The 17,233-nt window shown below is 37.1% G+C and overlaps 1 protein-coding gene, 1 long non-coding RNA gene and 1 other non-coding gene across 6 annotated transcripts in view; 2 read left to right on the top strand and 1 right to left on the bottom strand.

The window, feature by feature from the left end:
* VEPH1 (ventricular zone expressed PH domain containing 1) overlaps positions 1-17,233 on the top strand; it is a 261,065-nt gene that overhangs the window by 239,878 nt on the left and 3,954 nt on the right. For 3 of the 4 annotated variants that reach the window (XM_077160878.1, XM_077160876.1, XM_077160877.1), the window contains one exon: positions 13,542-13,678. In XM_077160878.1, coding sequence (XP_077016993.1) covers positions 13,542-13,678 — 137 coding nt within the window. Of the gene's footprint in view, positions 1-13,541; positions 13,679-17,233 lie in introns of those variants that run through there. The other variant, XM_077160879.1, reaches the window with a different exon arrangement.
* Positions 375-565, top strand: LOC143685336 (U2 spliceosomal RNA). The gene has a single exon (XR_013176582.1). It is a non-coding gene; the product is annotated as a U2 spliceosomal RNA (small nuclear RNA).
* Positions 611-17,233, bottom strand: part of LOC143684168 (uncharacterized) — a 95,869-nt gene continuing 79,246 nt past the window's right edge. Inside the window, exons 3-4 of the long non-coding RNA XR_013175888.1 lie at positions 15,464-15,554; positions 611-721 (exon numbers count right to left, since the gene is read on the bottom strand). This is a non-coding gene — a long non-coding RNA (uncharacterized LOC143684168). The remainder of the gene's footprint in view (positions 722-15,463; positions 15,555-17,233) is intronic.

Raw genomic sequence — 17,233 nt, 5'->3', positions numbered from 1 at the left:
AGGGTGGTTCAGTGGTAGAATTCTTGCCTGCCATGCAGGAAACCCGGGTTTGATTCCCAGTCCATGCACTTCCCAAAAATCAAGCAAACAAACAAACAGAAACCCAGCAAATGGTGCTGCAATAACAGGATACTCAAGAGAAGCCTAGAAGAGTGCTGTATTTTGGTGAGTATGAAATGATTCAGAAAGGAAGGAGATCTGTCACACGTGGAAGTTCCCTCAAAGGACTGCTCTCAAACTTTGTCCTATTTAATCCCCACAGCATCTTGTAGGATGCTAAAAACTTATGCTGATCATGCGTCCCCGTTTGTTCACTCCCAATAAAGAAATAGAGCACTGTAAAATACTGCTTGGATGTTCTTAAGAAACATGCTATCGCTTCTCGGCCTTTTGGCTAAGATCAAGTGTAGTATCTGTTCTTATCAGTTTAATATCTGATATGTCCTCTATCTGAGGAAAATATATTAAATGGATTTTTGGAGCAGGGAGATGGAATAGGAGCTTGCTCTGTCCACTCCATGCATCGACCTGGTATTGCAGTACTTCCAGGAACGGTGCACCCCTCTCTCAATTGCAGTGTGAACTAGCAGACTTGGCTTTTCCTTGCTTTCCTGCCTTACTCTTTTCCTTTACCGGACCAGGATGTCCAGAGCTCTCTCTTCGTGTCTTTCCCCCTGAACTGCTTGTGCTGTCATTTCTTCTTGGTCTCTTTGTTTCTTTCCTTTAAAAAAAAAAAAAAAGAAAAGAAACATGCCACTCATTACAGTCCTCAGTGATTTCACAAACCACAGAGGTTCAGTCTACTACATGTGGCTCCTATGACCCCCCTCATTTGAAAATTTCTATCCATCCCTCTCTAAGCATAGCCTCTATAATCATAGCTGACTTTATTAGAATTGGCACACAAACACACACAAAAATCAGTAAAACCATGGAAGGGAATTGAAATTTGAGACTCTTGATACCTATAAAGAAATTCCCCATAGACTGTAAGAGGTATAATTCCCAAGAACAGTGATTATAATGGGGAAAAAAAATACCTTTTCTCGGTTCCTGTTTAAAGACTAAGTATTTGGGGATGGTATTTTTTCCCAGACTTTATCTTCTGCTAAAGCCATTTATCCTCAACTGTCAGCAGGGAATATCCAAGAAGTCAAACATTACAAATTAAACTCATGGTGGCTCCAAGCACAAATGTTTCAAGGCAAAAATGGCATAAGTCAGAAAGCACATAGCATAAAGAATTGACAAATCGGAACAGAAATTGTACATCGTGAACAGAGGTTATGTGGATGTTGCTGTCATAAGAAAAAGCAGGAATACTGGGGAGGGAAAGGCAGCAGCCACAGCTAATGTGGAAAATCTACCATTTCAGTCCACTTTGTTTTCCAGTTGGCCTGAAAGTGGTAGTATAGGTGAACAAATAGATCAGTTATTCCAAAACAGAAGCGTTCACCTCCTCTGGGGCTCTTTGAATTGCCTCTCTCCCCTGCATTTTTATTAAAGGTACAAGTTGAAAGCCTATGGGCCTTGGACTTTAAAAAGGCTCATTCTCAGTGTTTTCTCACTATTCCTAAAAATCTCTTCTGTGTTTTAGTACATTCTTGATTGAAGCAGGGAACGCCAGTTGGTGAGTCCTATCCTAGAGCCATTAAGATTCGGTATTTTCAAGTGTCAGTGGCTGAGAGATTTCAAACAGAGTCAAGAGATTATCCTGGAGAGTATTCTTGCACATTCTATAGATTCTATACGTTTTATATAGATTCTATACATTTTAGTCTAAGACGTAGTAGCGAGCCTGGAGGAAAGTGCCTGAAACTGTAGAGCTGTGTTCCAGTAGCCATGTTTCTTTAAGATGAATGTATAATGATATAGCTTTTGCAATGTGACTGTGTGATTGTGAAAATCTTGTGTCTGATGCTCCTTTTATCTACCGTATGGACAGATGAGTAAAACATATGAATTAAAAATAAATAAATAATAAGAGGAGCAAATGTTTAAAAAATTAATAATAATAGCAGATAGTTACATGGAGTAAAAAATGTACCTACTGCAAACTGTGGACTATGGTTAGCAGTAATATTTTAATATTCTTTCATTAACAGTTAACAAATGTACCACACCAGCAGTATCAGTCAGTTGCGGGGGAGGGGGCAGGTAGGGATAAAGAGTAAGGGAGGATTTGGGTTTTATTTTTTAATCTTTATTTCCTTTCTGGGGTAATGAAAAATGTTCCAAAATTGATCATGGGGATATATGCATAACTATGTGATGATACCGTGAGCCAGGGATTGAATACTTCAGATGGTCTGTACGGTGTATGAGTATATCTCAATAAAACTATCTTTAAAAAAAAGATATATTTTATAAAAAAAAAAAAGCAACTGTTGAACATCATATGATGATGTGACTTTTATATTAATGATTACGATGTTGATGATTATAAGAAGCTACCATGTATTGAGCCCTTACTATGAACCAGGCACTTTGTTAGACAAGGTCACTGCTAATCTATAAGCACTTCTTGTTTGTGTGCTTATATATATATATTTTTTATTATTAGAAGTTGCAGGTTTACAGAAAAAATCATGCATAAAATAGTTTCCACATGACACTCTGTTATTAACATCTTGCATTAGTGTAGCACTTTAGTTACAATTCATGAAAGAACATTTTTATAATTGTACTATTAAATGCAGTCCATCATTCACAGTAGGACACACTGTAAAGTTCTATGGCTTTTTAAAACTTTTTATTCTAGTAACATAGATACAATCTAAAATTTCCCCCTCTAACCACATTCAACTTATAATTCAATTATGTTTGCAACGTTGTACTGCCATCACCCCCATTCATTACCAAAACTTTGCAGTCAACCCAAACAGAGACTCTGCGCGAGTTAAGGATTACCTCCCCGTTCTTTACCCTAACTCCATCCCCTGGTAAACTAAATTTTAGATTCGATTCTGTGAGTTTATTCCAATTACTTCATATCAGTGAGGTCATGTAATATTTGTCCTTTTGTGTCTGACTTCTTTCACTCAATATGATGTCTTCAGCGTTCATCCATGTTGTCACATGTGTCAAAACGTCATTTCTTTTTATGGCTGAAAAATATGTATTCTTTGTATATACCACATTTTACTTATCTATTCATCAGTTCATGGATACTTGGATTTCTTCCATCTTTTGGCAATTGTGAATAATGCTACTATGAACACTGATATGCAGTTATCTGTTGGAGTCCCTGCTTTTAAGTTTTTTGGTTATATACCTAGAAGTAAGATTGCCAGGTCATACAGTAATTCTATACTAAACTATCTGAAAAACTGCCAAACTGTCTTCTACAGCGACTGCACCATTTTACATCCCTACCAACAATTAATGAGTGTTCATATTTCTCCATATCCTCTCCAACACTTGTAATTTTCTGTTTTTTTTTAATAGTAGCCATTCCAATAAGGGAAACGGTTATCTTGTAGTTTTGATTTGCATTTTCCTTATGGCTAATAGTGATAAGCATCTTTTCATGTTCTTTTTGGCCATTTGTGAATCTCCTTTGAACAAATATCTGTTCAGGTCTTTTGCCCACTTTTAAAAGGAGATGTTTGTCTTCTTATTATTGAGTTGTAGGATGCCTTTATATATTCTGGATATTAAACCCTTATCAGATATGTGGTTTCCAAATATTTTCTCCCATTGAATAGATTGTCTTTTTACCTTCATGATAAAGTCCTTTGATGCACACTATTTTTTAACTTTGATAAGGTCCCATTTAACTAGATGTTCTTTTGTTGCTTGTTTTTTGGATATAAAGTCTAAGAAACCATTGCCTAACACAAGTTTCCGAAGACACTTCCTGCATTTTTTTCTAGGAGTTTTATAGTTCTGGTTCTTTTAGGTCTTTGGTCCATTTTGAGTTGATTTTTGTATTTGATGTGAGGTAAAGGTGCGCCTTCATTCTCTTGCATATGGACATCCAGCTTTCCCAGCACCATCTCTTGAAGAGATTATTCTTTGCCAATTGAGAGGACTTGTCACTTTTGTCAAAAATCAGTTGGCCATTGACAAAATAAAGTCTCAGTGGCTGAGAGGTTTCAAACAGAGTCAGAAGGTTATCCTGGAGGTTATTCTTATGCATTATATAGATATCCCTTTTCAGTGGATGGTATATTGGAGTAGCTAGAGGGAAGTACCTGAGACTGTTGAACTGTGATCCAGTAGCTGTGATTCTTGAAGACGATTGTATAACCATAGAGCTTTTACAATTTGACTGTGTGGTTGTGAAAACCTTGTGTCTTAAGTACTCCTTTTATGCAGGGTATGGACAGATGAGTTTTTAAAAAAAAGAATAAAAATTAAGTAACTAATAGAGGGTGATAAAGGGCAAAACTGGGTAGCTTGAAATACTGTGGGCCAATGAGAGGGAGGGGTATGGGATATGGGATGTATGAATTCTTTTTTTTTTCTTCTTTTTCTTTTTCTGGAGTGATGCAAATGTTCCAAAAACGATCATGGTGAACAATATACAACTATGTAATATATTGCGAGCCATTGATTGTATGATATGGTTGAACTGTATGTGTGTTTATTTCTCAATAAAAATATTTTTTAAAAATCAGTTGTTCATACACCATGGGATCAACAATTCCATCCTGACCAAAAGGGGAAAAAGAAGTATAACTAATAAAGTATCAGTGAGAAAGATAGTTCAACTAGAGTTGAGAGGCCACTTTTGAGGTTGCTCTTACTCAAGCTTCAATTAGACCTTGCTGCCTATCATAATCTGCCAACCCACAACCGGGACCATTCCAGCCAATCCTAAAGAACACCTAGGGCAATATATAAGATTCCACAAGAATTCCATGCACTAGAGAACTTTCCAGAAACTTACAACCTCCAGATGGGTCCCTCGTCCAGATAAATTCTGAAACCTAGCCCAGCCTCCCCAGAACATCAGATAGTTCCATCTCCCTACCCCACATTAGTGACAAACCCTTCCAATAGCAAATAGTTAGAATGGCCATAGCCCAAACACCCCTAAAGAGAGGAATAGAAAGATCAAAGGTGATGGTGGCGTTATACAGAGAAGATAGGATTTAACAAATGAATATGAATGCTGAATCATTAAATTGATATCTCTTTTAGTCTCCAGTATTTTAAAGCAGCTAGAAGTAAAAACCTAAAATTGTGGAAGTGTAACCCATATTAAACTCTGAAATATGTCCTACAACTAACTGTGGTGCTGTGCTTTGAAATTTATAGCTTTTTTGTATATATATGCTATTTTTCACAAAAAAGTAAGGAAAAAAGTTAGTTGTGATGCTAAAAAATATTTAAGCCTTCTAGCCTCCTATATTCTGGAGCAGCTAGAAGGAGAAATCTGAGAGGATCTCGTATGGTAGCCCATGACAGACTCTGGGATCTGTCCTGTAACTACTTGTTGAAGAGTGCTTTGAAAACTATTCCTTTTCTATTTCTTTTCTTTGTATATATGTTATACTATACAATCAAAAATGTTTAAAAAAAAATCGGTTGGCCATACATGTCAGGGTTGATTTCTGAACTCTCAGTTCAATTCCATTGGTCTATATGTATATCCTTGTGCCAGTACCATTCTGCTTTGATTACTATGGCTTTGAAATAAGTTTTAAGATTTAGGAAGTGTGAGTCTTCCAACTTCTCAACCTCATTTTTCTTTTCCAATAAAGCTTTGGCTACTCAGGGCCCCTTACCCTTCCACATAAATTTGATGACTGGCTTTTCCATTTCTGCAAAAAAGGCTTGCTGGGATTTTGATTAGGATTGTGCTGAATATGTAAACTTCTTTGGGTTGAATCAACATCTTAAAAATATTTAGTCTTCTTCCCAATGAACATGGGATGTCTTTCCATTTATTTAGGTCTTTTTGTACTTCTTTTAGCAATGTCTTGTAGCTTTCTATGTAAAAGCCTTTTACTTCCTTATTAGATTTATTACTAGATATTTGATTCTTTTAGTTGCTATTGTAAATGGAATTTTTTTCTCGATTTCCCCTTCAGATTGTTCCTTACTAGCATATGAAAACACCATGATTTTTGCATGTTGACTCTTGTACCCTGACACTTTGCAGAATTCATTTATTAGTTCCAGTAACCTTGTTGTGGATTTTTCAGAATTTTTTCTATATAAGATCATGTCTTCTGCAAATAGCTATATAGCAGTTTTGTACGTCTTTATTCCTTGTCAGTGTAGTTCACGTAGGGTGCATGGCTTGACTAACAAAATGTAGGTTGGATTTCAGCTTCCGTTCACCTCCTTGGCCAAGTGTCCTTGTACAGTGAACAATCTGCACAACCATTCTTGGTTGTCCTGCTATTAAACCTGACAACTCTCCTCTAACAGGAAACTGAAACTTGGTGAGGTTAAATGACTTTTCTAAGAGCAATCAGCTGGTCAGTGGTAGATTCTGGACTTTAGCAGGTCTGGCTCCAAAGATAATGTTCAAAACCCGTAAGCTATAGGCCTACACCAGGGAAAGTTTGGGGTACAGCCCTACATAACCTATTTTAATAATGAGTCAATATGGCATACAACACATTGAGTTAAATAAATTTTAATTGTTTAAAAATATATCAGAATTGCAATGAATCCTTCTAAAATAAAATGGAAGCCTTGGATTATTGAGCATTTGTGCTTTGGGGATAAAAAGGGTTGCATGACATAATAAAATACAAATTTTTGATGTTATATTACAAGGCATTAGGTTTCACATTCCATGATGCCTAAGGTCCTTTAGGATTATTTCCTCCATGCATCTCAAACTTCACCTCGTACCTCTTCTTCTTTCTTTTACCCTGCTCTCTAAGACCCCCCACCCACTCACCCACATGTTCCCAGTCATATACAATGAATCAGTTCCTAGAATGCATTTCTTGCCTTCTATCAGCTTTGGCCCTTGGTATATTTCTTTTCTTTTTCTGACTACCCTTTCTCCCTTCACCTTCAGCATATCTACTTGTCCTTCCTGACTCTACTCAGACAGCACCTGCTCCAGGAAGCTTTCCTGCTTCTTATATCCCAATTTAGAACAGTTGCCTCTCTAGTATGTTCCAATAAGACTCTATGGGTTTTTATCCCACTGTAGCATAACTGATTCTTTACTTGTTTTTCTACTTTTCATTCATCTGTCATCTTAAGGACTCAGACTGTCTCATTTGTCTTTGTATCCCCAGCACTGAGCAAATACCTAGTATATGGTAAGTATGCAGAAGATAAATAAAAGAATGGCAGAATGAACGGATTTTGATGTATTAATAAAAGGTAGAACTCAGTCTTCCATGACAAGAATTATATGAATGTTAAATTATCTTATTAACTGAGAAGACAACCACTGGAGGCACCTCAATTAATGAGTCCCCTCATTCGTTTCTGGTCAATTCCTCTAGCAAGGGATAAAAAGAATTTTTCTCTACACCTTGGACCCATGGTCTCTCCCCTTCTTCTCCTTTAAAACTTTCCTCCAAAATGCGATCACCACCAAACATTTATAGTGCACAAGCTTCTATGGCATGAAAAAAAAAACCCTCAGGTTACCAATACTTACAGGTAGGCAAGTTGCAGGTACAAAGTATATTCCAACTTTGCCCATCTGATATATTATCTGTGCTGGATCGCTTGATTGCCCCTGCAGCTTCCTTCTCTGCCCAGCTCCATGTCCCACAAGGCTGGCCTGCAGGGTCTGCATCAATGGACTGTCTTACATCTGGCTTTCAGTTACATTTGACCCAACTTAGGACACCCACCAGAGATCAGAGGGAGGGAGGAGAATAAGGTGGGCTTATTATTATTAATTCAGTGGCTCCCTTCCTATTAGGTCATTGCAGAGAGGGAGTGAGGGCAGGCACAGGTCCTGCCAGGCAGCGCCCCAGTATGGTCTCCTTCTTGGTCTTACTATGCCCTTTCCTTCCCTCCTCAGGCAGAGGGATTTGATGCCTTCACAGGGTTACTGGCCCCAGGACACTGTGGTGTCTTTCCTACACCTTGCCCACACCTGTGTAAATAGTCACTTTATTAACTCCCCTCACTTGCCCAGCTTGAGGTGCCATCTATTTCCTGCCCAGGCCCCTGTGATGCAGAAACTGATCGCATCTGGGGTCCCTGGGGCTGTACTGCCTGGCTCTTCACAACCTCTAACGCTCCTGCTAGGTCTTTAAGAAAAGCAAGATCCTTTCTATTGGGATGTCAGAAAAACTTTCAACTAAAGTTCAAAACGACCTCCCCATGATGGCCTGGGGTCTAGTCTCTTTTCTGGATCTTACACCTAGAAAATCTTAAATCAGCTTCATTCCCTCAGCTCTCTGCTCATGACTGTCCCAAAGCAACTGCTTTATGAACTCGCCACTGAGTTCATCCATTCTTATAGTTTCTTTAGGTTCTTTCCTTTTTGTGTACTTCACACGTCCCTCTTGTTACCTCATTCCTTCTCTCCACTCTACCTGGAATATTCTTTCTCCTTTCTTCACCCAGGGCCCATCTTGTATATCACCTCTTTCCAGCTGGAAGTAAGATTTCTTTTTCCTTTGAGCATTAAAATACTTGGATTTTGCCATTTTACTGGTACTTACCAAGCTCCACACTGAGCTATAGTTGTAAGATACTTTACCTACCCTACAAGATGATAAACTCAAGCTCCCTGTGAACTGGGCCCTTAACCTGCTCAGATCCAAACAGTGTCTTATGGCTTATTTGTGCTCAAAAATCTGCATGTGATGGATAGACGGATGGAGCATCAGTGGAGAGAAGAAGGTCATTTATTGGTTTATTCTTCCAGCTGTGGGGCTTCTCAGCTTTAGGTGTCTGTCCTATTATTATTTCGCTCTTATACTAATCAGCTCCCTGTTGAGTAAGATTAGTACATTCAAATTTAATTTTTATATCCACGTAAATAATTTTCAACTCTGGGGCACAAAAAGGAAACAGTTAATGTATAAACATTCATATCAACATCCAAGAGACTTCTAAGTAGATAAACATGGTGATAGTTTGGGTTCCAGTTAGTTTCATATTCTGTAGCTTTATCAGTCAGTAGAGATTTTAAATAATGCAAACAAGACTGTTTTTTAGACACATGAGCATGCCTCCACACTATCCCTCCACATGTTATTTTTCAAATGGAACATGATAATCCATAGAAAAATCAGTTCTTTTGTCTTGGCCATGCAGAGATGGTGATATCCGATGAGAATTACTTGCTTACAAGGATTTGTTGTGGGTAATGACCCTATTAAAAGGACATATATCTAGTCATGCTGCATATAACTGGAAAATACAACAAAACAAAACAAAAAATATGGAACAGCAGCTGGAAAAGCTTTTTTAAGTCTTTCTTGGTTTTGCCTTTTTACAGCTACAAATAGCCTAGTTTGTACTGGATTCTCTCAAGCTGACTCCGATGCCTGAATTTCGGCTCTAGCATTCAGCTACTTTGAAGCTCTGCTAACATTTCCTTAAAAACCCTTTTCATAGACATTTTCCTCTGATTACTTTTGACTAGGCTAATGTGAAAATTCTTTGCTTAGCCACGTTCCCCTGAAGGCTTTCATCCTTGTGCCCACTGGTAAAGCCCTGAGTCCATCATCCCGGCCTCCGAGGCCGTGGGAGTGAGCGAACCCATCCTAGCCAAGTAGCCAGCTCTGCCCTCAGCAGTTTGGCCAAAGCCTTCCTCGCACACAATCTGCAAGTGAAACATGTGGCTCCGCCTTGAGAGGAAATACATGTAACTGATCACTCGTGTCAGATCCAGAAGGATCCATGTGCTTACATAGTACCTAAATCAATCATGAGTCCAAATTATGTCAGATATCGTCACTTTTATTTTAAATGCTTCGCTGAGTCAACATGGCAGCCTAAGACTGGCAAAGAGTGTCATTATTTAATGACATTGCATTATATCATCTCACCTTCAAAGCCATGACAGGAAAGCAACCTGACGACGAGCTGTGAAATACAGGCTTTAATAAAAGGAGTGCTTCACTACTTACATAATGTCCTCACATTAAAGAAATAGATTTCTCTATTTTGACTTTCGACCTCTCACCATCCCTATTAGGGAGGCAGGGAGTATTATTTTTCTTTCTTTTACCGATAGGAAGACTGTACTTGAAATCTTCTGAATTCCTATGCAAAACCTTTGAACATTAAAATTAGATTAGCAAATTTTTTATCATTTGAAAGCCTGAAAAATGAATGCACTAGAAATTTTTCAAATCTAAGTGTTGACTTGGAGTTTTTGTTGTCATTTTTTATGTTGCCCTTTCTATCTCCTCTTGGAACTTCCTTTCCTCCTCTCAGATAGGTTCCTGTGCCCTTCACCCTTCAACAGCATGCTGGGGGAAAATACTGAGCCCCCAGCACAGGGAAAGCTCTGTCTAGGAAGGTTCCTGCTCTCAAGGAACAAAAAGCGAGCAGGGAAGACCCCGTGTCTTAAGTGCTCAATTGAAGTAACCGCAGAGTGTGGAGGCTGCACCAAGAAAGCAACCACGAAGGAAAACAAGTTTGCAAAGAGCATTATTACATGCTTTAAGCATGCTCTAAATTGGATGAGTCCTGGTAAAGCAAAGCAGAATGCTGAAAACTTTTCCTCGAATTTGATTGTCAGTATTTCTGGAGTTCCTGCTTTCCCTACTCTTGTATACCCTGATTCAACCACTGCTTTTCAGAAGATGTGAACTCCTTCTCATCTCAGATCAAGTGTCACCTCAAAAGTCAGAACTCTTTCCTAATCACTTAAATGCATGTCACTCACTCTCTTTTTATTTCATTATAACCCTCAAGACTATTTCACAATAAATTTGATAGTTACTTCCAGTTTGTTTTCAGTTATTAGCCCTAATTTGGGGTTCACAATGATGTCTGTTACTCTAGATTCACATATAGCTATTTGCAGTAGCGATACATTTTTACATAAACCCGACGAAGAATACAGCTGCACTTACGTCCTACTTCAGTGCTACATGTAATATATTCTTATCAAAAAATATGTCAAAACTCTGAGAGCTGTGCTGTAACTACTTGTTGAAGAGTGCATTGAAAACTATTGCTTTTTTCCTTTCTTTGCTTTGTAGCTATGTTATATTATACAATAAAAAAAGTTAGGGTGGGCCACAGTGGCTCAGTGGCAGAGTTCTCGCCTGCCACGCTGGAGATCCGGGTTCGCTTCCTGGTGCCTGCCCATGTGAAAAAAAAAAAAGTTAAAAAATATATATATATCTGTCAAAACACCCACAAAGTATATTGCAAGATATATAATCTGCATTTCTGATGTCTGAGTTATATCAGAGGTCACAGCTGATGGTTCAATGTCCAGATGTCAGCTTCAGATTTATTTTGCTTGGCTTGAATAGGATTTAAAAAAAAAAATTCATATGACAACCAAAAGATTTAATGTAAAATTTTGTATTGAATAATCAGAACTCATGTTAATAGGGGTTCCCACTGCTGCAGCACAGCTATGTCGTATAGGACAGAAGAAGAGACATTTGACATGCAGCCACGTGAGAGCCACTCTCAGGCCAGGCCTGTGTTTCCAGTCTGCTGCAGTCCCACCATCCAGACTTGTCTCCCTTGCTGAGACCAAGGATGATGTCATTTATCCCTGAGCTCACACTATTCTTCTTAGAGTAGAGACATATTTTTCAATACGCAAATTCTTATCAGAAATGAGAAAGGAAAAATGGAGGTAGCATGTGTTTGAAATAAAATTAGAGAGAAATAATCTCTTTAGGAATGAAAAGACTATTTCTACAAATTTAAGATTTAAAGCATTTTGGTATCTATTTTTTTTTTTTAAGCATACCCTGCTTAACCCTTTTATGGTGTACCCCTGGCTGCCATAGGCTTCTGCATTTGCAAACCCTGGCTGGACAGTCCCTGACCTCATGAAATGTTCAACTGAATAACCGTCAGACAGTAAATCAATCAAGCCAAACTATCCTCAATAGAACTTTATGAAGACTACACATTGCATTATTCTCACACTGAAATCCTCTATCAAGGTATACAAATCCTGTAGCCTGCGGCAGTTATTTAACCGACATGTTCTAGCAGATTTTACTCTCCAGATTTTTGAGTGATAGAGTAGCTTTCCTTTCTTTCAAGGTGCTATAAAATTTTAACACAAATGTATAGCTATTTTCATACTCCAAACTGAGCTTTCCATTGCCCCACCCTAGAAAGCAGATGCTTTCATATGAATTTGAATTTACATTATCATATGAATTTACATAAATTTTCATATGAATTTTACATAATTTTCATATTTTACATAATTTTCAAAATTTACATCAATTTTCATATGAATTTACAACTACATATCTTTATGTAGTTGTAAAGAAATTCTTCAGTTCAACATCCCAACTCCTGACATTGTAGAGGATTTTCTAATTCTGATTATGTGTAACTATACAAACTCTACTTGAATGTAAAATTAACCCGTTTATTCAACAAATATCTACAGGACTCCCTACCATTTGCCAGATGCTGTGTTAGATGCCTAGTGATACAAGAATGAACGAAGCAAGGACCCTGCCCCCAGAGAGCATCCAATCAAATGGGAAAGAAAGACATTAATCAGATAAACCCCAGTAACTCTCTGCAAATGCTGATGCCTGCTAAAAACAAAACATACAGGCTACTCTAAGAGCGTATGACAGGGGAAGCCACTCAGTTCTGGGGTTGTGGAAGGTGTCCCAAAGGAAACAACATCTGAGCTGAGACATGACAGATAATTAGTGGTTGACTAGGTGAAGATGGAATATGGGGAGTGAATAGAAAGTCTGTGTGCTTTAGAGAGTGAAATTAACATGTAGAAAAAGTAGGGCAAGTTTGTCCTTGCAGCTTAATGTTATGGCTTTAGGAAGCCATGAGCTTTGGAATGTTGCATTGACTTTTGCCAACAAATAGCTAAATAAACTTGATTTGTGATTATTTTTAAAGCTCTATTTCTAGGCAGTTCATGTGGCCTAAAGCACTGAAATTTTGTTTTTCTTTACCTTGCTACTGGGAACATCAATAGTAGAAAATGAGACTTAAGGCATACTGAACATTTTGTGCCCAAATTCAAATTCTGTTCTAAAACAATTTTGATCATTCCAATCTAAGGAAGAGAATATCACAAAACAAAGGAATTAAGAAGCGTAGAAAGCTGGACATCTGGATGAAATTTAATAATTACCAATTCATCTTGTGAATCCTATTCCTTTTGAAAATCTTTATGAGGACTTTCAATACTTTCCTATTATCATATCTGAGTTATGCATTTTTTCAGGGGGAAAGGGGAAAAGGTAAACCAAATTCATAATTTATTAGCCCTCTTTCCAAAAATGCTTACTAGGTTCTGGGACACTGTACAATTCAGACTTTTTTTTTTTTTTACATGGGCAGGCACCAGGAATCGAACCCGGGTCCTCGGGCATGGCGGGCAAGCAATTCAGACTTTTGATCGCTTGCTAAATAAATGTTGTAAAATAAAAGGCTCAATCATTCTGTGTTACTCTCAACAGTTGTAAATCAAGATGGCCAGCCTCTCATGGAAGGAAAGCTTAAAGAAAAACAAGTCAGGTGGAAGTTCATCAAAAGGTGGAAAACCCGTTATTTTACCTTGGCTGGAAATCAACTTCTGTTTCAAAAAGGAAAGTCTGTAAGTTCCCCCATCATTTTTTTTTATCTCTGTCACTTTTCACCCTTGCATTTTTAAGGTCGTAGTTTCCACCAACCAGCAAAGCATTTTCTCTTGAACTAAAACGCCAATATTTTTTTCCTTCTCCATTTTACAGGTTTACAGAGTTACTTTATTACAATGTCCCTTTGATGACTATTCTGTTCATTCCCGTGTTAGCTAATTCACTATCCCTCTTCTGTTTGTTATGAAATCTTTTTTTTTAAACTTGCTTTAGAAGATAAACTGCAACCTGTTCTTGATTAAAACACCAAGCCTTTTGTTTCCTTACATATTATCTACGTACTTGTATTACTTGTGATATCAACTGATTTTTTTATATAACTATAGGTTATATTTAAGATGGTGGGTCCAAGGAAAGGGGACAGTAGGCAGGAAGGAAGGCTGATTTATTTTAAGTGTATTTTATAATCAACAACGTTCAATTCTGATTAGGGAAAATATTGCTATTTTCATAAACTTTAGAAAATATTCACTTAATGTGATACAATTTTCCACCTGAAATAAGATGCTCAGTAAATATCATATTCTGAATTTTAAATGAGAAACCTCTGAAATAGCCTTCAATTCCAATCAATACAAAGCTATCTGCTTCTCTTCTTTTCAAATCAGTTTTATTTATCATAAGACTGTACTCATTCAGGATCATAGGGGATGAGAGCTTGACTTCTTGTCTATTTTTAAATATAATAACAATAGCCTGAACTTATTCAGTGCTTATCACATGCCAGACTGGATTGCCTCAAATAATATTCAGAACAATCCATGAGACTAATACCATTCTACATTTAGAACCATTAAATTTATTACCATTTTACAGATGGGGGAAACTGAGGCTCCAAGACTGATTGAGCTGACCAAGGTCACAGAGACAGTAAGTTGAGGAGGGCTAAAATTGAATACAGCTCAGATAGTCTGACACCAAAGCCGTGTACAAAATGAGTACATGGTACTGCTTCCCATATTCTCGTAAAGTGCAGCGCTGGGGTAAACTAAAAGATGTTAAGTTACTTGAAAGTTATGATTCACTCTGGGCATATGCACTGCATCTTTAGAGTTCTCGTTATAAAACTTATTTAAGCTTTTTACTCAACAGGATTCAAGTATGTTGCCACATTCCAATTATGACAAATTCTGATTAGGGCTCTTTTAATTAATAAAACTTCATATAAACTTTTTGAATGAAAAAAATAAAAAACATTTTTGTGACATCTACTCCAAACTCATGAACTTTTCTTCATCTAACTCATGCTACTCTCTTTATCACTCTCTTCATCTATGTGCATTATAAAATACACAGATGGGCTTTTCTGTGGCTGAAGATCTTTTTGAAAGCAAGGTATAATGGCATGTTCAATATACCCAGTTACTGGAAAAAGAAGCATTAGTATTTTAGTATAAGTTCACATTGAAGCACTGTTAAAGTGTTTTCCATGACCATCCAAATTTCCTGTTTTTATTAGAGAAATAAGGAATAGAAGGAAAGATGTGGTGATTTCTCGGATCCCTTGAGGCAAAGGAGAACTGATCCAGAAGAATGTTTTTCCTGCACTCAAGTGATGACCTTTATACTTCTTGATTCAAAGGTTTTCCATATAGTTTGAAGGATAAGCTATTTTATAATTGGCTAACTTGTTTGACATCTTTATCGTGAAATAATGGTTTGACATTCCAGAAATCTGACAGAACATGTGGCTCAAATATTGGGAAATACTATAATATAAGCTGAGGGCCATAGCAAAATACCTCTAATCTCCAAGGACGCAGCAGTCAGCAGTGCTGGGAGATGGGGTCAGCAATCCTGCTGAAGCTTCAGCCACATCATAAAAGGGTTTTCCTGTAAATGAGAGAAATGTGCGTTTTTAAATGAGAACTGAGACTGGAAGACTGCAGTGTTATTTTTTACTTTTCCATTCTTAAGGTCTTGATCTCTAACAGCCAGTCTGACAATGGTATCCTTTGATTATCCATCCTATCCATTCCTCTCTGAGTTGATTGCCTGTCCCTCTTCAGAAAATGGACTTTTTTCCTTGATGAATCTATTTCTATATTATATACTAATTCAAGAAATGCAAGCTCATTACTTTCAGATATCATGACCCAAATTAGATTAATAAAGCATTGCCTAATAGATATCTTTAGTTTTAGTCCTGTACATCCCCTAAAATGATCTAGGGAAATCTAGGTAATACCTTGTAGTATCTTAAGTTGTATCCACATTTTTTTATCATAAGTTTAAACAATTACATGGACTATAATTTCCATTGGGCTGCAAATGTTGACATTTTAAAATAGAAAGATTACATCTCTCTTCTTTAAATAGTCACCATTGGAATAAAATACCATAGCAGTTTGATAACCAGCACCATTCCTTTTAAAACTACACAAATTAGTTTTTCTTTAACAGAAAAATTTTTTGACATTGTTTCTTTTTTTCTTTGAAATCCTAGTCCCCTTCCACGTTCCCCACAGCACTTTGTTCTGATGACCCTATCATTTTTCACTGCAATAAAAATATGTGTGTAAATTTTAATTTTAATTATTTTTGTTTATTGTTGCCAGACGTCTCTAGGTGTTAAAACATTTTTCTGTTTGAGTTATCTTACTTTAATTATATACTATGTAAAAATACATTAGTATAACACAAAATGTAATGAGTAATTATTAAACATTAGAAGTGAGATCTTATTGGAAATGTGTCACAATGAAATAGATGGGAAGTGATTATACTGCCTTGGTTGAAGGATAATTTCTGATACCAATATTTTGAATTGCCTCTTCATTTGGTGCTCCTGAGATTTTTCCAAGTTGGACAATACGCCATAGAAAGTTCGGGTTGGATGGGAATGGTATCCATTTCCATTGCTAAGTGAAAGGCTATAAAAGGGGATGTGGAAAAGGAAAATTGGCAAGATCTTCAGTCCACAGTACATTCTCTAGTAGACAATGTATTCAGGGTGGGTAAAGATATGGAATTGCTTTAATCGTATCTGAGCTCCTAAAACTCTCCACATTTGCCCTAGTATTGTAGACATTTTTAGGCCTGTGTCTTGATGCAGGGTATATGCAACATCATTAAATATTCCTTTATTGAATGTTTATGGGAAAATCATGCTTCCAAAGCTCCAGAGACTTTCAAAAACAGCTTCATCTTCTTAAACCCTGGAACCCTGTTTATCCCATTAGGGGACTTGGCCAACCCTTTCTCAAAGGTAGCATGCAAAGGAAAATTCAATTTCACACCTCCCAAATAATCTCATATTCTGAATTAATAGTACCCCAAATTGTACTGCTGCATTTTGCTCTATTAATACAATTGTTAGTTTCAATAGGTAATGACAAAAAAAACTAAGTATGATTCAATAATTAAACATTTTCCCCAATCTCACTGTATAAAAATTTTCTATAAATTGGCTATCAAATCAATTTCTACTATAATAAGGGGCCAACTGCTCACTTCTTTATTTGTTCTAATGGTTTCCTGAGGTTTAGCAACCAAAATTACAAAGGTCTTGA

The sequence above is a fragment of the Tamandua tetradactyla genome, chromosome 5 (assembly GCF_023851605.1).
Source record: "Tamandua tetradactyla isolate mTamTet1 chromosome 5, mTamTet1.pri, whole genome shotgun sequence".
In the NCBI taxonomy this organism is placed as follows: Eukaryota; Metazoa; Chordata; class Mammalia; order Pilosa; family Myrmecophagidae; genus Tamandua; species Tamandua tetradactyla.
The sequence above is the reverse complement of the archived record's forward strand: the minus strand, read 5'-3'. Positions and strand labels throughout refer to the sequence as shown.